At 49.5% G+C, this 23,642-nt stretch overlaps 1 protein-coding gene across 1 annotated transcript in view; it reads right to left on the minus strand.

Annotated features, from left to right (window-relative positions):
• The window catches only part of FSTL4 (follistatin like 4), a 396,568-nt gene that overhangs the window by 20,394 nt on the left and 352,532 nt on the right, over window positions 1–23,642 (minus strand). The window contains exons 8-10 of the mRNA XM_058540354.1: window positions 12,986–13,106; window positions 993–1,154; window positions 459–593 (exon numbers count right to left, since the gene is read on the minus strand). Of these exons, the coding sequence (XP_058396337.1) occupies window positions 459–593; window positions 993–1,154; window positions 12,986–13,106 (418 nt within the window). The remainder of the gene's footprint in view (window positions 1–458; window positions 594–992; window positions 1,155–12,985; window positions 13,107–23,642) is intronic.

Genomic DNA, 23,642 nt, shown 5'->3' on the forward strand with positions numbered 1-23,642 from the left:
AGAGCCCACAGCACACCAGGTGGGCTATAATCCCTGGTGTAAAGGCGTGTGTGTGTGTGTGTGCGTGCACGTGCCAGTTCCTGACCATGGTGGGGCAGCAGCACCTGGTGGGTGGATAGTACAAGGAATTTTGTGGATGAGGGGCAGAGGATCCCGTCATACAGCAAGTAGGAAGCAGAACAGGGGCTGGAATTTGCGAGCTTCCTTGTGGTCCTGGTTCTGTCTGCTGTCCAGAGAGTTTCTCTGTCTGTTTCCGGAGTCGTCTAGGTTGCTAGGGGAAGGTCTGTTCCCCTCTGGGCACCCTTTGTCCCCAGCTTTGAGCACAGAAGGATATGGGGTTTATCTCGTCTTCAGAGGCTCATGGTTGGTGACTATGGCCCTGGTCAATTAGTTCCCTCCTTGCCACCCGACACCCCTCAACCAGCTCAATGAGGACCTCAGAGGCAGGAGTGACTCACGGGTCTTTCTAGCTGAGTCTTCAATGAAGAGTGAGGAGATATCTTCGTCCACACCCACTTCATTTTTGGCAATGCAGGTATACGCCCCTGTGTCTTCATACCGAACACTACTGATGTGGAGTTCACTCCCATTGGCTGTAGAAAGGACAATGCTCAAAGTGGCCTGCTCAGCTGGGGCCCCCACTCCCTCCCTCCCCATTCCCTTCACAGGGCTATTGAGAGTGTTGGCATTAAAAACACAGCCCCTCAGCAGGGCTGAGGGTAGCCAATATCCCTAATATATGCATAGGTAGGGTAAGAACAGCTGAAATGAACTGAGGGGGACCTAGGACCTGATTGACAGCTTCTCATCATTGCTCTCAGAAAGCCCACAAGACCCATGTGAGCCCACATAGCAGAAAAATTTGGGGAGACATTTGTTCACTCCCAATGTGTCTTAGAAACAAATCACGCCTCTCATTTCCATTCCTGGGGAGAGTGTCAGCTTGAACTTGGTGGGAATAGAGACACGGAGACACCGAGGGCAGCTCTTACCTAAAAGAGAGAGCTGTTTTGACATCTGGGTTGAGATATCCACACCATTTTTCAGCCAAGTGATTCTGGGCATAGGAATACCCTCCGCATGGCATCTCAGACTGGCCGCCACCCCAGGCTCCTGTGCCTGGGTCTCCGGATAGACGCGAATGACTGGTGGCACTGTGGGTGAGAGTCAGTGCTGGTAAGAGAAGGCTCAGCTGGCCTTGGCCCATGGTCCAACCCTGAGACCCTGACCCAGAGGGGTGAACCGACAGGCAACTCTGGGGTTCTCTTTGTAACCAGCTTACAATCATCCTGTTCAGCAACGCAACCCCTAAAAGAAAGGGCTATGAAATGGATTGCAGGCAATAAACACGTCAGCCTTTGTACCTTGTACCTTTGTACCATTATTCTAAATACGATCAGAAAGACATCCAAATATTTAATGCTGTTCAGTTGCTACGTGTAAAGAGCAACAGCCACTGAAATTTATTTCTGAATGAATAAAATTCAGATATATTATTTCTGTTATCGGAAAGTCATTGGACAGGGGCTTAATTTCTTGCAGGAAGTGCTTCACAAAGCACTTATGGGCACTGACTGGCAGGGCTACTAATTACATCACTGTTCCAGGGAAGTCCATTGATTTTCCAGTGGGTCATTTTCATTTCTCCACTTCTTACCCCCTGGAACACGGGGGAAAGGCAAGTATACCCTCCTTGGCTCTTGACTCAGCCATGGGCCCTGGCAGTCAAGTTCAGGGCTGGGGACGTGACCTGGCCCACTTATCAGATGAGTGTTGGGGACAAGGCTTCAGCACCCTCCACAGACCTCTGGCCTTTCTTACACGGCCTGTCTGTGTGGGAGGCACCTGGAAGAAGTGAAGATCATCTGGAGGATCTTCTCTCCTAGCCCTAGCTCTGGGCCCAGGAAATAAAATAATTATCATTTTTAGTGAATTCAGGGCTCGAACTTATTCATACATTTTACTCCACATAGTTCCAGAAAGGGTTTGTGAGCACTGACGTAAAGGCACCTGGATATTAAACTAAACAAAACAAAAACATCATACAACTTTTGGGAAGCTGGGATATGGATTCTTCCTGGAGCAGGCAACTACATTTTCCCAGAGTTATCTGGAAGCTCTTATTTTCTGATAAAAGAAAGCATCCCAGTACATTAGGAGAGAGAAGATATTTCTTGGGATCAGAGTTTAGAACAAATTGATGCTTATGTAGAAGGGGGTGATGGTGTTGATTCTGGAACCTGAGCAAGATTTCTACTGATCTGTGCTTGGGTGGGCAGAGGACAAAAGAAAAACTTGCCTCATTGTGAGATATAGACTCTGCAACTCCTGTCAAAACTTCTTAGGAGGCTGCTAATAGTCTGATCAACTCAGTCTGAGTTTCATGTCTCCCCTGGTTGACCTGTGGGGCAAAGTTGGGGGGCTGAGGAGGAAGCCAAACGGACAACCTGCAAAGGGCATGCGGGATCCCATCTTCAGAACGGCCCCGAGTTGTTTTCACAGCATGAGCTCAGAGGCACCCTCTGCCAAACCACACAGAGACCCAACAACTGTAAAATCTGAGTCATTTCCCCAGTTTCTCATTGTTGGCAGCTCTGGGGGAGAGTTCCAGGGTGTGGCATAAAGGCCTTGTCTCAGATCAGGCCTCTGGGGATGGAGGAGGTATGTGAGGCTCTAGCTGGGCCATATCTGGAGGGCTTCTGAGGATGTCAAAGTGGATCTCCCTGCCCTGACTCCCTTTGGGTCAAAGAGGAAAAAAATAGTAACCTATCTAGGAAACTTCCCTATACCCTGCATTTGGCAGAAGGAGGAATGGGGTTTAGGTTGAATAGGTAGTGGAGTTTCGGTCAGGAGGCTGTAATTCAAGAGCAAAGAGATAGAACTGGGAGGCCCAGGAGCACTGGACTGGTGGGGACATGGTGGCCAGGACCTGGGGCTAATGATCTTGGGCTCTTGCTAGATCACTGTTTATTTATACAAGCCTGCTGAGCAACCACAGAGTAAACCTCAAGACAGTGGGGGAAGAATCAACAGAGATGGAAGCAGAAACAAATGAGTCAAGGAGCCAAAAAAGAGTGGAACTGATAAATAAATCTAAGAGCTGGCTGTTTGTAAAAACTAATAAAATAGCCAAATTTCTGGCAAGTTTGATTAATGAAAAAAATAGAGAAAGAACACAGAGGAGATAAAACAATATGAGAATATGTATTCAATAATGGGTGATAAATGTGAAAATCTCCATGAAATGGATCATTTAAAAGGAAACTTTAAAGTATCAACATTGAAAAAAGAAGAGAATAGTAAAAACAATTTTAAAGCGCTACTTTTCGGTTATGCAAGGTGAATAAGTTCTGGAGATCTGCTGTGCAGCACAGGGCCTATCATCAACAATACTGTATTGTGCACTTAAAAATCTGTTAAGAGGGTAGATCTCATGTTAAGTGTTCTTACCACAAACAACAACAAACAGAAAAACAAAGGGACATAAGGAAACTTCTGGAGGTGGATGGATATGTTTATTACCTTGATCGTGGCGATGGTATCACAGGTGTACGCATATGTCCAAACTCATCAAATTATATACATTAAGCATGTACAGTTTTTTGTATATCAATTATACCTCGCTAACGCTGTTTTTCAAAAAAAGTGCTACTAATCCAAAAGACAAGTTCTTTAGTACACATAAGGAATGAGCGATTCCTAGAGCATACAACTGAGAAGATGTTCCAAATTATATCTGAAGCTAGTATAAGCTAGTATAACCTGGACACCAAAACCTGCCAGAGAGAGCACAAAAAAATGACTACAGAGCTATCTCACTTAGGACTAGTTATACCAAAATCCTCAGTAAAACATTAGCAAATCAAGTCTAGCATGGTATTAAAAGAACATATTGTGCCCAGGTATAACATGTTCCAATGGCTATTAGGAAACCTAGAATTAGTCATATCCAAAGTCAAAAGCAGTCAAAAAGAAAAATCATTTGATTCTCCCACTAAACATTGAAAGGGCCTTTGGGAAAAAAATCAAAATTCATTTCTCGGGGGAAAAAACCTCAGTAAAACAGTAACAGAATAATATTTTCTTCCTACAATGAAGAATATCTCTATAAAAAGAAGAAACAGCACCATTCTTTTCAGAATGGTGAAACATTAAGTCAGGAAAAAAGAAAAAGGAAAAAGGAAAGGAGGCAATGTAAGACCCAGCATTATGCTGGATGTTACTGTCAATGGAAGGCAAGAAGTGAGAGGTACAAATATTAAACAGATGGAGAAAAATGATATTTTACCTGGACATGCTCCAGATAATGAATCAACAAGTAGTAAGGATTAATAAGCGAGCACAGTATAGAGGCCAGTGCCAAAATATACAAAATTAATACCTTACTTATATAACAGCAGTGACCAGACAGAAAATACAGTGGACCTAAATGAAGAAAACTATAAAATCTCACTGAAGACATAAAAAAAGACTTGAAATAATTGGAGAGGTACATTCTTGGATAGGAAGACTTACTATTGTTAAGAAACAAGAGATTGCAAATTAAGCCATACATTTAATCTCATTCCAATTAAAATCAATTGGTGGGGTCTTGACAAAACAATTCTAAAATTTATCTAAAAGAAAAAATGTGCAAGAACAGCTGAGGAAATTTTGAAAAACGAGTGATGATTGTCATTTTTCCATACCACATATTGCAATACCAAATGCTGCAAAGCGGGCAGGGGGAGGGAGGACGAAAGGTCTGAGAGAATTCCCATCTCTGAGTTCGGCACCACATTAGTGGTCTTGATTGATTTTACAAAGCTCTGTCAATTCAATATTGTGCAGTCAACATTTATTAAATGCCAACCAAGTGTCAGGCATTATGAACAGAGCAGCGAATAAGTTCAGCTACCTTCATGGAGCTTTCTGTCTCGGGGAAGGTGATTAAACAATTAACTGTAAGTGTGATGAGCATTACCAGAGGAAGCTTTGGGGGCATGAGGACAGTGGTCTGGGAAGACTTATCAGAATAGAGCAAGATCCACTCTCTCCACCTGACAAAGGAAATACTGACCTTCCTTATGCCTTTGGTGCCTGCCCCTTCACTTATGGTAGATTTGTCCAGTGAACTAGGGACTCAGGAATGGGCTTGGTCTCTAAACTGTGGTCTGGCCTCCTCAGTGAGATGGCAAGTGGCTAGCACCAGCCTTGAAGACTTGCCTTTGCCTCAGCCCTGAACTTGGATAGGAATCTGTGGACCCATGAAGTTTTCATACTTGAGTGTGTATCTGAATCCCCTGGCGAGGTCTTGTTAAAACAAGGCTGCTGCAACACCAACACCCCCCCTGTGCACCCCCCCCCACCCCCCCCCCCCGCTGTCTGATTCTGGGCTGGAGGATTTGCTTCTACTTATCAGGTTCCAGGTGAGACCCTGAGTCAGCCCTGACTTGGGAGCTCTTGCAGACCAATTCAGGGTTAACTTTGATCTGAAATGTGTGGCACTGTTCTAGAACAAAATGAAATCTGCCTGAAAGTCAAGGGTGTGGAATGAGTCATGCCTGTAAAAATATATGACTATCTAATAAATGCAAGACACTGGGGCCTCCATTGTCAGGGGTTAAAAGACTGCTCACATATGCTCAGAGTGAGAGGCACCCTCTGCTGGCCTTGAGGTCTCCAGGAGCCAAAGTCACCCTGGGGGCTAAGACTACTCCTCCTTTGGCCTCCGTACCTCCATCAGCAGGACTACAGAGGGGGCCTCAGACCTCTGCATGCTCCATCTCCCAATGCCCCCTCTCCCCATTCTTGTCCCAACTCTCCAACTGGGGATCACAGGGACTCTTTCCCTCATGCCCTTTATTCAGGATCATGTCAGCCTCCACAAGAAACCTAGGCCTCTGGAGCATCTCTTATCCCCAAAGCCTTCTGTTGTGCCTTCTGGAACTCATGTTCTACCATCAGCAAATTGTCCTACATCCTGAAACTCGTTTATGAATGCTTCTTCACCTTCTTGCTCAAATGGAAACCCATCGACACTGCTTCCCCTCCTCCCGCCACTGGATTCAGCTGCGAGGTGGGGCAGGTGTCCTTCTTGGCCCTTATTCTCCTTCCCTCTCCAGAAAAACGCTCAGTTTTGAGTTTCATGTCATGCCTAGCCTTCTCCCTAGATTCCATCCCCTCATGTTGCTTCAGCACTTGTCTCTCACTGCATCAGTCCCCCCTTTTCTACTGGATCTTTCCTATCAGCTCATAAAATGCTTTTAATTTCCACCTTGGAGAAAAACCCCAAACCTCTCTTTACCTCACCCCTCATCCCAACTCTGCCCCATTTTTCTCCTTGGAAATACCTTGAAGAGTTGTCCATTCTTGGTCTTGGCGGCTCTAATTTTTATCCTCCATCTCTCCCTTGAGCCAGTTCCAGACAGACTTTTCCCCACCACGACATGGAAATGACTTTTCTCCGGGCCACAGTGACCCCCCACGTGCTGACCCCCACACAATGGCCAGTTCTGTCCTCATCTTCCCTGGCCCATCTGCAGCATTTGGCACAGCTGTCACTCCTCCTTAGCCCCCAGAAACAACACTCCTACTTTTCCTCCTGTCTCTGTGGCTTCTCCTTCTCCATTTTCCTTGCTGTTTTTTCTCATCTCCCAGGCTCTAAACGCTGTCATGCTCAGTGGTTGGACATTGTCTATCTGCACTCACTCCTTCGGTGATCTACCCTAGTCCATTGACTTTAAATACCATCCACGCTACGAGGCATCTGAGATTTACATCTCCAGTCAAACTTTCCCTTCAGCTCCAAGCTTAGATACCCACTGGGCTGCACAACAGCTCCCATTTCTCATGTCCCCACGGGCTCCTGGTCTTTCTTCCCAAAGCTGCTCCTCCACCCTCCTTCTCGTCTCAGTAAAGGGCCGCTTTACTCCTCCGGTTGTTCAGACCAAGATCCTTTGGAGGCATCTTTGACTTTGCCACCAAGTTGACAGTAATGTCACCTTTTCAGTAAGGCCTTCATCTGCCATCCTATCTAAGATTTCCACTTTGTGTCTAACTCTCCTTATCCCCTTCTATTTTCCTCCTTAGTACTTCTCACCCTTTGACAGGCTCCATGAGGACAGGGACTTTGGTGTCTTCATTGCTGTGTTTCTAGTGCTTAGCCTAGTGAGTGGCATGTAGCAGAAACCCAATCAGTATTTGTTGAGTGAATGATGATTACACTGAGACCTGAAGGGTGAGGTGGAGTTGGCAGCAAAGAGGGGGAAGAGCATTTTCAGCCCAGAAAAGAATCAGTGAGCAGCAGGGAGTCAGGTGTGTTGGGGGAACTGAGAGGAGTTCACAGGGCTGGAGCATGGGGGAGGGGTGGGGTGATGAGAGGAGGCTGGGAGGTGGGAGGGACCCAGAGCACGGTACACATGCATGCACGTATGTGTCTGTAAGCACGAACTGTGGGCTCACGGGGACAGGAAGCTGCTGTTGCCCCTCTGTGAACCAGTGGCTCAGGCCTCCCCTCCTATTTTCCCTGAGGGATTCGGGAGGAGGATTCTGATGTAGCACAGACAGGCCAGCAGCAATGGCTCTTCCGACAGTCCTGGACCCCCTGGGCTAGAGTGGGACCAGGCAGCCCCTGGGTCTTCCCAGCTCGATGGCCTGCACAAAGGGGGCTTGTGACATAAAAGGCAACCCCGGGCACTAAGGCACTCCAGAGAGAAGCCCATCTTGCGTGACCTGACCACTTGCTAAGGTAAAACTGGCACAAAGATGTTAAAAAAAATCACCCCATCAGTTGGGTGGGAGCTCACCCACTGCCTCCAAGACCAGCCTGTCCTCTTCATGAGTGATGAGGCATCTGCTGAGCCTGCAGCGGGCATGGAACAGGCCCCAGGCTCTGAGCGAGCACCTATTCACTTCAGGCAGAAGCTGTGGCTCCTATTGAAGCCAGAGCTCTGGATCCTGCCAGGACAGGGAGGGCCTGAGAACCCTGAGCAGGGAGGCATCAAATACCCCGCTGCCCTTGACCCCAGCTTGGATGGGTTGTCAGAAGAAGTTCTGCATGTTCATTTTCAAGAGACTGAGAAAGCATCCGTCCCTTCCCAGTGGAGGCACAGCTTTCTGCAGCAACAAGGCAAAGATCCGAATGTTTTTCTTGGGCCCTGATCTCCCCTCTTCTCTTGTGTTAATTCACACTAAAAATCCTTTGAAATCAATATATCCTGGGTAAACACATTCATTTTCTTTTACATTTGCAAAACCATCCAGTGAAAACATTTGAATACCTAACACAGAGGCCCACTTTCTTTGGGAATCATCGATCATTTCCAGGGTGAAAGGCAGCATAAATATGTCCTAAGTAAGAGACACATTCACAAAAGTATCAAGCTGGAGTAATAAACAGATTCGAGACATTATTATTGTGTTTTGAGGAATGAATTGCTACATGTCTGAACTGTGGGGAGGTCAAGGGTGTTTTTAATTTAATGGATTAATCATTTTATGTCTGAAGTTCTTGCTCCTTCCTGTGCAAGCAATGCAGGAGGTTTGCATGAAGTTATAAATCATGTCAGTGTTTGGGCCTCATCTCTAGGAGGCCTGGTCTATGGGGAAGAAGTTATACTAATAATCTGAGAGAAGAAGTAGTTGCTTGGAAGGGTTCCCTTTAGCCAACCAGGTCAAGACAGTCATGGATGGAGAAGCCTCAGAAGAGGGTGACCCAGCCTGTGTATGCGGTCCTGCCCCTGCCAGGGAGTGCAGCAGCTCCAGGGAGAAGAAGTCTATATTTTATTACTGGCTTGGCAAGTTTCTCTGGGTCTTGATTTTCCCATCTGCGTAATGGGTTGGAGGCTCTCAGTGGGGCCACCAGCTCAGACCATCTGTGTCCGCCAACTACAGTTAAGTATGGCCTGAGACAAACCAAAATCTCCCCCAAGTCTGTCCACCTTGGACTTTGAACTATATCCGTGCCAGGCATTTTCCAAGCATTTTACACACACGATATCTCATCAGGCCTATAAGGCAGGAGGTACTATTGTTATTCCTACTGTACAGGTGAGTTTAAACGCCTAAGACTGTATGTCAGGGAAGTACCAGCACTAGGACTTGAACTCAGGTCTGTCTGGCTCAGAGTTCATGACTTGACCCTTTGTTGGAGGTGTTGCCAGCTTGGGTCTGCACTGTGCCTGGGGTGGAATAACACCAGCCCAGCTCCTGTTCCCCGGAGTGGTATCTCTATCTCTTGGGCCCGCAGGCCACACATTGACTCCCCAGCACATTTGCTGTTCACTTGGAGTCTTCTGAACCCTCAGAGAAGCAGGCAACCACCCAGGGCCCCCTCTCCTCCCTTCATCATTCTCCTATTCCTGTCTTCCCTCTGAGGAGAAGCTAGCTGGAGGAACGGACACAGAACATCACTCCCTGTCTGTGTGTCCTGGGCACTGCCTCAGCCCAGTAAGCCACAGGCCATCTGCCAGGCCAAGAGGGGCCCAAACTGGACCTCCAACGGCACTGCTGGGCAACCGCGCGGAGATCCACCCCAGCTGCTCAGGGCCATCTTATGCTTTTGACTCATGCTTGGGATGGATGGTGAAAAGGAAAAATCCCACAGATGAATTTGTTACTGCCTTCTCACTCCTTCCTCAGAAGATTCCTTAGCAAGGCAGCGTTCCGTCAGTCCTGAGCACTGACAGTGCCTTCTCGGCTCTCCTAGGCCCTCCTGCCTGATAGCTTTTGGTACCAAGCTGACGCTGGCAAAACTCCTCATGCCCACTGCCACCATGAGCCTTCCACAGCAACCCAGCCCTCCTGGGCCTGCCTCCTGGGAGCTCGAGCAGCATCTGGAGTCTGCACAGTGATCTGCTGAGCCCGAGCTGGAGCTGGATGACCAAGCCATGCAGTTCACCAACCTCAGTCCCACTGAGGGCAGGGGCCAAGGCTTATGTTCACTGCTGTGGGTCCTTCATCAGATTCTCACTAGGCCAGCTGTTTCTGATCAGGCCTGAGCTCAGCACTGGGGCAGAGATAAATGAGGCCGGGGTCCTGTCCCATCCTCTATAGTGTGCAGCCCACAGCAGCTCAACATTGACCTCCTGCCTGACCACATCTGTATCCCACATCTAGATTCTCCAACAGCAACAACACAGTGCCCCACCGGAAGCAGCAGGGAGGGCAAGGCAGGCGTCAAGAGTCTAGGCTTTGCAGTTGAGATCTGTTCTGCAGTTACTAACTGTGGGGCTGGGGGTCCTAGGCAAATCATCTCTCTGAGCCCCAGTTCCCTCATCTGTGAAACAGGGATGGTGTGCAGTAGGTATTCAGTAAATGTTACTATCTTGATTGTGTCTTTCACACCATTTGATTTTCAACATCTTCCCATCTTCCCACACAGATAAGACTTTTTTCCCTCTCAGTCCAACACAGCAAGCTTACCTTCTGGAATACTTTGAATACCTTGTGTCTTGTTCCAGGTCAGCGGTCAATGGACTTGTGTCTTTGGGAAGCAACACTGGGCCTACTTTAGTATGGGCTCCAATAAGGGAGCTGTTCAACGGACTCAAATGCCACCCCCAGTGCCTGGGAGTCAGCCCCCCCCAGGGGCCCATGGAGCTGGGCCCTCCAAATGGCCTAGTCCAGCTGTGTGAGAGCCGAGCACAGTGAACCGACTTAATGAGGTAGAAAACCCACCACAAAACACAGAGGTCCCAGCATGCTTCCTCTGACTCTATTGATAGCACTTTGGCTAGAAGAGAACTCTTAAATCTCTCAGCAATTAGAAAATGGATCTCAAGTGGCCTCTCTTTGGATCTTAGCGGGAAGGTTTTGCCCTGTTGAGACTTCCTCTGGGGCCAAGAGCAGTCTCTTCAGTTGAGACTAAGCAATTGCTGGGGTGGTGGGTGGGTGGTGGGAGAGGGGGTCGGAGAAGTGGGGGTTGTGGGTGGTTGGGGAGGGCTGGAACAGAACTCTCCACTGCCAGCTGCACTCTCTACTTCTCACCTTGGGGGAGGAGCCTGTTCTCTACTTTGAGCCCAGCAGCACCTCATGAGGGTGGTGGGCCTGGTCCCTGCTCCAGGATTCAGCACTGGGAGTGAGGAACTGGCTCATCCATATCATGAGCTTAGTTTCAGAATTCTGGGGGAACACCGGGCAGAAGGGCCCTCTTAGCACCAGGGACTTGCCAGTTACTATATTAGGGCATTTAAGACCACAGAGTCTCCTCTAGAAGCCAGAGGTGAGTACACGTGCACACCTGTGAGTTACTCAGGTTCCTAGGCAGGTGGCTCCCTTCCCCTCCTCACAGATTTGCTTTGGAGGAAATAAAGGGAACAAGGCTCAAGGCCTATCCTTATGCCGTCAGTTCTTGTGAAGTTGGGCGGGCAGGATGCGAAGGGCTGGACTGAGGATCTGGGAATATTGGTGGATTTCCCTTTTACAGGCTTGTCTGAGGATCCCAGGGACCCAAAGCAAACCATGTGGAGTTGTTTTGCAACCAAACATTCACAACGTTGTATGATGCTGGCCACCACGTGCCAGTTGTAGATGGTAAAGCCCTCTTCACACTGCATAGCACATACTCTGCCCCTGGAGCGGCCCCTGCTTGGGCAGAGGCCAGACACTAGCTGCACATTAGACCAGCCTCTGAATCCCAGCCAGGGTTCACTCACCCAGGGGGTGTTATAACTAGGAACCCCTGATTATTTCTGGTGAAATCCAGAGACTTCATTCTAGGCCTGGAATCAAGCCAACAAGCACAGCCATGAAACCCCAAAGGATAAAGTTCATCCCAGCTCAAGGGAAATACTACTAATATACGGCTTGGGCACGTATGAATATAAAAATCCCTAAAACATCCTATAGGGTAAATGCAGAGGCAAGCTGAGCTCACTCAGTTGTCCATAAATGGCTTGTCACCTGAATCCCAGAAGTAAGCGAAATTGAACTTCATGATGCAAATATTCTTGACACCTTGCTCACTTTATCTCAGAGCAGAAGCCCTGAACACCCGCTGGCACAAAGGGTCTGGGGCTGACTTGGAGCTTCTACACTATTTCCTGATGCACGAACACCCTACTCAGGCCTGCTCAGTGATGCCCAGTGGGGCTTGGATGGACGAGCGTAATTTCCCCGGGGCGATGATCTGCCATGGCACTGTGACGGCTTGTTTGTTCTGATGGCTGGAGTGGACAGGTTGGGACAGCCAGCAGTGTGACACAGAGGTCAGAGGACAAGCCCTGGGTCTAGAATGACACCACCTACTGATGGTGTGACCCCAGGCAAGTGACCTTACCTAGAGACACATCCCTAAAGTGGGTTAAAATATATTGACAGGGAGAGTCCACGTGACGTATTAGCACAGGGACTGGCCACAGTAAGCACTGGGAAAATACTGGCTATTGTTATTGTTGCTGTTCTCATCAAGAGGGTTAATTCTTCCCAGTTTCTAGGAGTCCTGGCAACAGAGGGGCCTGTGAGAAGCAAAGAAAACCTCCCACACCTGCTCAGGTTCTGTCTTGGCTTGGCCCAAGCTGAGGCTCGTGGAGCCTCTTGGGGAGGAAGAAGGGAACCAGCGCCTGTTTGAGGAAGCAATGCCTCCCAACTGGACAAGCTATACAGGTCCACACCACCTGGAAGAGCAGTGGAGTGTTTTAGACAGTGTCTGCTTCTCACTGGATCCAAGACCACGGCAGCTTTCCATCGCCGTGACACCTCTAGGGCATACTCCACGTTCTACAGGGGCCTGCTGGAGCTTCAGCTGCGGAGCGTGACTTGTCCAAATGACTCACTTCCCTCGCACCAGGATTCATGTCATCAGAGGAGGCTTTGGGTGAAGCCGGACAGAGAAATTAGTGGGCAGGCTTTGCCCTTTCCCCTCCGTTCCCCTTTACTTACGAGAGAGATGGGGCCAGATATTTCTTTAAGAAGACAGAATACGGGGGTGGGGTTGGGAGGGTTGTTCTGAGCAGCATTTTGGGAACACTTTGAGGGGATGACATGCACGGAGCCATTTACTAACCATTCACCTGCAGGACGTGGGTCTGGAACAGCTCTTCATGGCCGGAGGCGTGGCAGGTGTAATTGCCCATGTGGATGGTGGTCACCTTGGTGATGTAGAGGGAGTCATCCTCTCCGAAGTCCTGCACAGGGCAAGGAAGACAAGGAGATTGGCATCTCTCTCGAGCATGCTGGGAAGGATAGCCAGTCTCCCAGTTTAAACAGAAACCCTGCAACTGGGAGAGATTTCCGTTCTGCCTGCCCCCTTGCTCAGCCAGAGCTGCCTGCAGGGCTGCGCTGGCCTGGGCAGCAGGAACTCCATCTGTCTTCCATGTTGCTTGCCTGGACCCTGTACATCCAGTTAGGGCCACGTTCACCTTCTCTGGGAGGACCGGCTTGAACACCTTCCCCAGTATACTCCCTCTCAATTTCTACAACTGGGCTCACCTTCCCCTCCTGTTAATCTTGCCCCTGCTTGGCTCGTTTCCTGGGCTCTGGTCCACCTGTGGAGAAGCTCTGGAGGGCCGCCCTCCTTTAGAGTCAAACTTTTCTTTTTTTTTGGTGAGAAAGATTAGCCCTGAGCTAACATCTGTCGCCAATTTTTTCTTGCTGAGGAAGATTGGCCCTGGGCTAACATCCGTGCCCATCTTCCTCTACTTTATATGGGACGCCACCACAGCATGGCTTGACAAGTGGTGTGTCGGGGCGCGCCCGGGATCCGAACCAGCAAACCACAGCCACTGCGGCGAAGCATGCGCACTTAACCCATACGATATGCCACTGGGCCAGCCCCTAGAGTCAAACTTTTCTTAAAGGGCCAGATAGCAAATATTTTTGGCTTTGTGAAAAAAGCCATAACAAGACATAAGTTAATGAGTATCACTATGTTACAATGACATTTTATTAAAAATAATAGGTAGTGGGCGGATTTGGCCCAAGGGCTGTAGTTTGCCTACCACTGATTTAGATCCCACCTCTATCCCAAAATAATTTCAGGCAGCTTGCAGAGGTCTGGATAACCCCAGAGAAGGGAACGGAAATTCTGGGGAAAATGGGCAAACAAAAGACAAGGGCAGGGACATAAAAGAGGGCCAAGAGGGGCTGATGCCAGGGGTTCTGTGAGAAACGGCTCAGTCAGCCTTGTCCCACGACCTCTGCAGCCTCACAGTGTGGGATCCTATGGGGCCAGTGCTAGAGGAATGATGGGCAGGAGCAGTGTTTGACTGGTCAGAGTCCCTAGTGAGCGCTTGGGTACAACCCCCCCCCCACACCACCCCGGGCCTTTTGTGTCAAGACTGTTCTGTGGTCTCTCCAGCAGAACGGGCACAATGCTGGCCCCATCCAGGCGCCCGCTGCAGACGTACTGGGGAATGGAATTACCCAGTGCTTCAGGGAGACCCCTCATTAGGTTTGACCTTAGCTAGCAATGATATCCGAGGTGTGGTGCTCGGAGCTGACGGGACAGAGGACGGCCTGGCTCACTAGGGAGAAACGGGCTGTGCGGTGCCGGCCGCGAGGAGTGATGGGGCGCTGGGACTCAGGAGACTCAGGTTTTAGCCTGAACTTTGTTGCTGACCAAACGTCCCCTCATCCCTCTGGGCACTGGTTTCTCTGCCTCTAAGTTGTGGACAATCTATATGCCCTGTCTGCTTTACAGATCTTGGGGAGATCTGGCAAGACAATGCCCTTGAATATTTTCCAGTGTGGGAAGCGTGACATGTATGGGGGATGCTACTTTTCTTGTTATTATTAACAGAAGATGCAAAACTGCTCTTGACCCACTGGAGACAACACCAAACCATCCCTCCTGCCATTCCCCCGCCCTTTCCGAACTTCCCTTTCCCACAGAAGCAATCTAGTGGCAGGAGGGAAGGAAGGCCACCAGTCAGTACAAGGGTTGTCCAAAGGCAGTACAGGGCAGCTCCTGATCCTTGTCGCTCCAGCTCTTGGAAACACTGACCCTCCGTCTTGCTCACATTCCGGAGGGCTTGGCCACAACCATTTTGAGTCCTTTAAAGATGCTTTCTGGCTAATTAACCCAATGAGGGGGTGCAGGCCCAGAGTCAGGCTTGGGTTAGGGCACCACCTGGAAGGTGGAATGCGGATGCTTGCAGCCTGCTTTCAGTTTCAGGGAAAAAATATCCAACAGTGCACTCCCAGTGGAGTAAAATTATGAAGGGAGCTGCGGGGACTCCGTGCGTTTTCTCTGCAACATTGCTCTGCTTAACAAAGCCCCATTCCTATCACTCTGTGGAAGCTTCAATAATAAAAATAAAACACCAGATAGCTGATTTGTCCCAGGTCATAGAGTCATAAAGGGTTCATACCTGAGTTGCTTATGAAAAGGTAATGGTTACTCAATGCTGGGGCTGACACATTTCTAGTCTAAGCTGTTTTCTGTGTCAAAACCTAAGTCTGGAGGAAAATATATTTTGCTTGGAGTCTCAGTGGCAGAATGGGATCTTGAAAGAGGGCTGGGAAGCTGGGTGCACCCCCACCTTGAGAGCCCCTCAACACCTCACTTGGTTGGTTCCAGGACAGACTCCATCCCAAAGAGTAACACCAGAGCTCCTAGCAGGGAGGCCGGTGCTGGGGGCCCTCTGGCGTTGATTTCCCCTCCACTCTACCTTCCTGAGCCTTCATGCACACCGCCCTTCCTCACGGGAGGCACCTTGAAGCCAGTCTCGGGTTCTGGCACCCTCTGCTCTTGTTGCCACCTCGATGGGGTTGTGTGGTCACAGGGACCACAGCCTCCCTCAGGCTAAGTGCCTCAAGGCTGGGGTTCCCACAGACCAACTGCAGAGTGATGCCCTGGTAACAACACCAGTGCACAGTCTTCAAGAGCTAACTGTGTGCCGGGAAACCAGACATACAATGCCTTGTTTAATCCTCAGAAAAAAACCCCTGAAAACCACAAAACCAAACAAAAGCCCAGTCCTCATGGAGTGAGAAAGTAGAGCTCTCCCTCACAGTGTATTCAGAGTCTGATCCTCTCTTATCCCCTCCACTGCTACTACCGTGGGCCAAAGCACCATCTTCTTGTCTGGGGGCTGGCAGGGACCTCCACCTCTGCTCCTCTGCAGTCTGCCCTCCACACAGTGGCCAGAGCACATCTGTCCTCACTCAGAGTCCCAGCCCTAGAGGGTTTGGGGGGTGATCCACCCGTCCCCTCTCCCACCCCATCGCCTTCCATTCTCCCTTGCTCATTGCACTCCAGTACTGTGGCCCCTTGCTGTCGTTCTAACATGCCAGGCATCCTGCCCCCTAGGGATTTTCGACTTGCTGCCCCTTCCTTCCCAAAGGCTATCAGTCTGGCTTGGTCCCCCTCCTTCAAGTCTGCTCAAATGTTATGTGTCGGCCCAACCCCCCATGTCCCTTCCTACTTATTTCTCTTCATTGCACCTACTACCATTTAGCATATTGCTTGCTGTCTGTCTCCCCCCAGGAGAATGTGAGCTCCACGGGGAAGGGCAGGGAGTCTTGTGCACGGTGCTCACTGCTGTGTACCCTGTGACTACCTCAGGGCCTAGCACGCAGTGGGCCCTCAGTAGATATTCACTGAGTGGACTGTACAAGGTGCTGAGCTGGGCTTTCTGCAGAGACTGTGTTCTGGTTCTGGTTCGCTGAGCTTGACAGCTGAGGCTCCACCTCCTGCCTTCCCATCCACCCAAATGTTGCCAGTCACATCGAGTCAAAACCAGGTGGCTGGCGGGAAGCCAAGGAACTGGTCTCAAGTCTCGTCCCTGCTTCCCCTCCCTGTCTCCTTCTCCAGGCTGCATTCCTCAGGCCAGGGCACACTGGATTGACCAAAGAGAAGGCTCAACTCAGAGCAGCAGGCAGAGGTGGAAGGGCCCACGCATGTAATCCCAGACCTGACGGGTGACTTTGGGTGAACCCCTAACAAAGTCATCTAACCTCTCCGACTGCTTTTCCTCACTGCTCCCGGGACAAAGGCATAACTCTTGGGTGATCGCTCAAGTGCTGAGGGGTGTGCGTCAGCTCTTCAAGGACACGAGGGGCTGCTGGATGCCTAATGGGGCTTCTGTGAGCACCTAACTCATTACCAGCCTGTGACGTAGACTCTAGGGAGAACCTGACTCTGCAATGAATAAAATAAAGTCTCTGGGCTAAAACAATAGGCATCATATAATTATAGAACAAGGTGCATATTGTTTTCTGGAACATGAATACTGACTACAGAAATCAAATTTACCTCATTGGATGTGAGAAAATTACTTTAAAAATTGATTTAAGAGAAGCTACATAAAACTAAACTTGCAATCCTTCTTCTCTCGAATGTTCTTTGGGATGTGTCTGAATACCGCTATCAATGCTTGATTGCATCTCTGTAATTGTCTTTTTATGGATGGCTTTTTTTTCTCTAATGCATAGAAATGTATTAGCAAAATCAAGGTTCCTTCCAGAAATAAACAGATGCCAGATTAGACCATTCTTTGGGAAAGAGACAATTTTACTTAAAGACACGGTTTTTGCCTTTTAAAAAGCTATTTCCTAAGTATCTGCCCTTAGTAAAGAAAGTAATTAAATGAGATTTAAGTATTAAACAATATTTAAGCAGAGGCGAGATGGAGATGGTGTCATAGTGATACATGTGAGTCGGGTCTAAGTAACATGAAAATGAGCCATCAATGCTGAATATTTAGTGACTAAACGTTAAACACAAGGACTCCAGAGTGATTTCAGAGTTCGGGTTAATGACACTGTCAATGTTACAAGTTAAGACTCAGTTTAGAAACATTTATTCAGAGCTTTTTCAACTCTGCCCTTCTCAGGATCCCCTCAGCTCTCTTTGGAGAGAAAGGAATGAAGGAGGGGGTCTTTGCCTCCACGCTGGTTCAGTTCTGGCCCCTAGAATTTCACTAACCCTAGCATCCCACCTGCACGAGCATTTGAACACAGTGGACCCAAACACTTAGCGATATGCAGCGCCGTGGTTATGGCTGGTTCTCAGAGATGCCAGCATTCACTCAAGCACACGTGCCCATTATCTGGACCGAGCAAGGACCAGATGCATCGCTGGTGAGCACACACAAATATCCACGTGGACACACACAGTAAATATGAGCACGCATGTGCACACACACCTTCCAACTCACTGGGTCTCTACAGCTGACCACCCTGACCCACACTCGGGTTCCCATGCTGGTCACTTCCTTCTAGACCCTCAGAGGACAGATTTAGCACTCTGCAAGGATCTGCAGAACTAGTCCTCTTGCTCAGAGTCCTCTTAAAAAAGAAGTCCCTGCTACTTGAAGCAATCCCTAAGTAGCCAGTGAGCCCCCAGGGGAGGCTGCTATGGACAGTCACGTTCAGAGTGAGCAACCCAGAGTAGGTCTGTCTTTCTGTCCATTCCCAGGCCCAGGAGAGAGGGTCATAGGCATGAGAGAAGGCGCTGTGAAGAGGGTCCCTGGCTTCCCTAGGATGCAGGCAGTATGTGGTCACTGGTTGACTTGTGGTTTATGTGGTCAGTCTCCTCCATGACTGTGAACCCCACAGGGAGGCACCTCATCTCTCTGTGCACCACTGTATTGTCTCCAACGTGTGGCATGGTGCCTGGTGCATAATTGGTGCTCAATTAGTGTTTGCTGAATGAATGGAGGTGTGTTAGCCAAGTGTGCTGGCTCTTGGGGAGGCTTGAGAAGGGTAGTGAAGAACTAACATTACCCAGAGAGAGCTATGGCCTTTGCCTTCAGCTGCTGGGAGATGAACTCTAGGTCTTGGAACTTTCTGCCTCATAGGAATGCCTTAATTTGCCTGAGGGCTTTGACCACCAGACGGTCTAACTACATGATTTATGATGGGGGCTCTGGGCCACATAGTATCAGTTCTGCCTCCCTAGGGGCTGGAGACCAGCGGTCAGCCTCATGGGCAGTGTATGATTGAGCTGTTATAAAAGCTCTGGACACCAGGCTTGGGTGAGCTTCCTGGCTGGTAACACTCTGTGCGTGTTGTTACACATTGATGCTGGGAAAGCAACATGTCTGTGACTCTAGGGGGCGAGGACAACGGAAGCTCTGCATTTGGATCCTCCTGGACTCTGCCCCATGAGCTTCTTCCCTTGGCAGATTTTAATCTGTACTATTTCCCAGTAATAGACTGTAACTGTGAGCATAACAGCTCTCAGTGAGTTCCTATGAGTCCTTCTAGCAAAAGATTGAATCTGAAGGTAGTTTTGAGAACTCCCTGTCTTGACATGAGTGCAGCCATGTTTGGCCGCTCCATTGACCTACAGCCACCAGCACAAAAAGAAATATAAAAGCTGCTTTCTGCGTGGTGGGAACTGGCCCTTCTCTCACGGAGGGAGTTGCAGGTTGTAACATTTCAAGGCTCTTGGAGCGTCGTAGCACGGGATGGACTGGCCATCTATGCCGGGCTGGGACGATAACCAAAGAGAACAATGCACGTACACAACTACTGGGCTGGGACGTTAGCCAGGGGGCTCAGTGCACGTACGCCACTGATAACCATTTTGTGCATGGGAACACTAAATGCTTGCTCTGCAAACTCTGTAATTGCTTACTCTGAAAATTACTGATGGTATAAAAACTGCTGGAAACTGAGACCCAGAGAGAGTTCCACCTGTGGAAGGGACACCTTGCCCAGGACGTGTGATCCTTGCCCAGCCGCGTCGATTGACAGGGCTCTCCCGGCAGTGGGGCGTGGATGTTGTGAGTAACTGATTTGATGTGAAGTAATTGATTTGATATGAAGTAATTGATTTGATGTGTTCTCTTTTCGGTCAACCTGGTGTTTCTCTTTCTGGTTGATTTGTGTCATTTCTCTTCAGCCGATGTGGGTGCTTTCCCTTTCCAGTCGGGCTGATGTTTTTTCCCTCTTAATATTTGACCTATTTGGATCTGTTTGCAGACTGTCGCCTTTACTATCCTCTATATAATAAAATATACCTTCAGTCCATTTGTTTGGAGTGGAAAGTGTCTTTTACGTCTCCGATCGAATCCCCGAACCTCTCGTAACACTCCCCAAACTTGCAATTGATGTCAGAGTGAGGGCGGTCTTCTGTGGACTGCTGTCTCTAACTTTGTAGTTGGCTCCCAAACTCAAACTGGGGGATTCTGACCCAGTCATGTGGCTGCTGAGCATCTGACCTGGGGACAAACTTGAGTAACTGAGTGTACACAGGTGCCTGGGGACCTGCAACAGAGGGCTCACGTCAGAGACATTGTTCTGAGCACTCGGCTTGTCCATCCTCAGAGGCCAGAGGGCAGACACATCTTGACTGGCCAGGACTCCAGAGTATCATGTGGGTGGGCAGAGCTCATGGGCCCTTTGGTGAGTTGCAGGCCTGAGCTCCTGAACGGGGCTTTGGATTCTTATCTAATAAGCCTGGTGTGCTCAGCTGGGGTGGGAAAGGACTCAGGCACTAGGCTGCACTGTAGCAGTCAACTGAAGTTCCAGACTGCCTCATACCTGCAGCCTTCATCTGGGAAACCTGCAGTCCTCCCCTGGGGATGCCTGGATCATGAATCCCCAGGCTGAAAGGGCCTTTCTGAGGGTACCAGCTCCTCTAACCCGGACCATGCTTAGAGCCAAGACAGCTGACTGGTATTCTTGCTGTCCCTGAAACACTCCAGGGAGAATTTGATTAAATTTCCTTCCATGGCTTATTTCAGGGACCAAGAAGGCTTACCATCAGGAATTTTCTCTTGATATGGTGTTTAAAACTCTTATACACTGCTGGAGGGAGTGTAAACCAGTGCAACATTTTTGGGGGGAGATTTGGCAATATCTATCAAAATCAAAAACATGCCCACCCTCAGAGGTAGTCATTCCACTTCTAAGAACTTATCTTACAGACCTACTTATGCAAATGTGCAAAGAGGTATGTATAAGAGTGTTCCCTGCAGTATTGTCTGCAGTAGATAAAACCTGAAAATAGCCCGAATGTGAGCTCCCCTGCGTGGGGCTGGGGAGGGAAGCCTTGGCAGGGCAGGTGCTCAGGTATGTCTTGGGGTTCTGCATTCAAGAGTATGGAAGCTGGATCACAAACTTGCCATGGGACTCTGTACCTTTGAGTTAGGGCTAGAAATGGTCACCGAGCACAAGGGAAGCCTTGAAGCCAGTACTATGAGGGAAGAGAGGTGACCCTGAGAAAGCCACTGAGAAAGCAAAGGCCAATGGAAGTCCTTGGAGGGCAGAGTCCCCCACCTCGAGTTCCACAGGCTGCTGTATCATGGGCCCGCCCATCTCGTGGAGAGCTCTGGCCAACACTCCTCGTGTTCAATTCATCCAAAGCTTAAAGGAACTGGATGTTCATCTGCAACCAGGGTTTTCAACACAAACTGGAGAGAATTGGCCAAAGCCTTTGAGTGCTTCAAGAATAGTGTTTTCCAAGATTTTTAAACAAAATGTACCCAAGCATTTAATGAGATTATTTTAATGCAGAACCTACAACCACTGTTGATCGTGTTGCAAACAGCTCTCCGTGCTAATCAAACGCCTCTCATCTTTTTACAATGGATTCATGACTGGTTCATATAAAGACAATAAAAATTAAATGAGTCATGAGCTCCTAAATCATTCTCTTTTGGTCTTTTTAATATCTCACTTCCAAAGAAGAGCTGGCTGAGAGCATATGCTTCATTAGAGTTATTTGTTCCTGGTTTCACACCATTTAGGCATGGGGAAAAAGTGAACCTTTTAACACATCCTTCAAACACTGCCACAAATACTTTCTTCTAATGGTTTTGTTTTTCTGCTTTTATCACTGTACTGCGCCTGCCGACATTTGAAAGCCCCAAATAGCGAGATTTGGTGAAAGAAAAAAACTAACAAAAAAGAGTGGCTTTTTCAAGTAATTTGAAATATACTGGGTTCGTTACAAACTGGCCCCCCCCTTTTTTCCCAAAGCAGAATACAATAGAAAAATGTTCCCTCTCCCTGACATATTCTGGCCAAACAACTCCATGTGCTGGTCTCAGAGCCTTCTGCTCCCCTCCCTTGCTGGGGCACAGGCCAGTGGCTGCTGAGAACCAGAGCACCACGCACATGGGCTTGCTTCCCGAGGGGACACATGCGTCTGGGGCCCGGACACCACAGCCGTTACTGCTGGAGCAAGAGGCAGGCCCAGATGGCCCAGAGTGAGGTATAATGCTGTACAATGCTGGGTGCTGGGTGCTGTGTCCCCAGAGCAAGGCTGGCTGCAGGCCCTGGTAAGTTCCTGGACCCTCTGAGTTACTTAACCTCACTTGCCTCACGGAGTTGTGGCGGGGATTAAATGAGATGATGCTTGTGAACGGACCAGCATGGAACCTGGTCCTCCGACATGGGAGCAGCTTAGTACTAATGGTAGAAACACCAGCATCAGCGCTAGCAAGGATTCAGCAGGTCAGCTGTTTTCTATGACTTTGGGGATGTCCTCTCCCTGCTTCTGCTCCCTTCATGGGCAGGTCCCCTGTCCCTGAGGATCATAAGGGACAGTGAGGAAGACAGTTATCAGGGGAGGGCGAGTGACATTGTTGAGGCAGGACATGCAGACTGGGTTTGGGGACAGTCACCTCACTTCACCCTGAGTGGCTGCAGCGTGGTCTGGGCGGAGGGCTGAGGCACGGAATGGGTTTGCATGTTCAGTTTCTGCAGAAAGTGAGGCAGCCTCTCCCTCCTCCTGGTATGGAGATCAGAGTAGGGGGAGGAGCCTGTGGATCTGCCTTTGAGATGGGCCCCCCAAAGCCTGGCTCTGAGGTCTCAGGAGAAGGGGCTGTAGGGGCAGCTCATCGGAGAAGGTTGAGGCCCTGCAGTCCAGGTGAAAACGCGAGGTGCTTGGGTGGGATCAGGGGTGTACCTGGCTTCTATGCAGGACTCCCATGTCCCACAGGTGCCTGCCTCCCAAATGCCTTCCTTATCACTGGACTGTATGACCTCAGGGCTGGGACAGTCCTCAAAGGTTAACCCTGTGGGTTCCCTTCTGCTTGGGTACCTGCAGTGACAGGCATGTCACCGCCTCTGAAGACAGAATTATTCCTGAGGATAAGCTTCCCCATGGGCTCTAGTTGTGGCCTCTGGGAGTGACGGAGTGCCCTTCCCCCATGTGGCATTGTGTTGTCTGAGCAGAGCAGGGTCACAAGCCAGGGGGCTGACCACAGGCCCACAATGGGGAGCCTGCGGGTGAGGGCTTGTCTTCTATCAGGCACCAGCACAGGCACACTCTTGGACAGCAGCCTCGAGCTCAAGCCCTGGCCCAAGACCTGGACAGGCAGAGCTCAGGGAGCTGCTGTCGTGGCCCCACTTAGCTTCTGAGGTGGGGGCAGTGGGCTGTGGCTCTTGAGGCCTGAGGTGGGGGGCTACAGGGCCAGATCTAAAGCACGCCCAGACCCACAACTGCTTCAGTAAAGAAACCAGGGGTTGGTCAGGAAGTAAACAAATTGCGGGCTGCCCTTTGTCAGCTCTGGAGAATGTGTGCGAGTGAGTGGAAACTATTGATTTCTCATCAAATAACAGAAGGAAGCATCATAATGCAGAGACCCACTGCTGAGAGGCGCGGCAGCAAACTCTGGGCTGGCTGCTGCCTCCGCTGGGGAGCGCCCATTTTTGGGGTTTCTGCACTCTTAGTCCCTGGTGCTGCTCTCTGCTCAAGGGGCTGGGGGAGGGTTGTTTTCCCACGTGTGGCTGAGGCAGGGCCCCTCATGCACTGGGCTGGGCTG

Source organism: Diceros bicornis, chromosome 1 (genome assembly GCF_020826845.1).
Source record: "Diceros bicornis minor isolate mBicDic1 chromosome 1, mDicBic1.mat.cur, whole genome shotgun sequence".
NCBI lineage: Eukaryota > Metazoa > Chordata > Mammalia > Perissodactyla > Rhinocerotidae > Diceros > Diceros bicornis.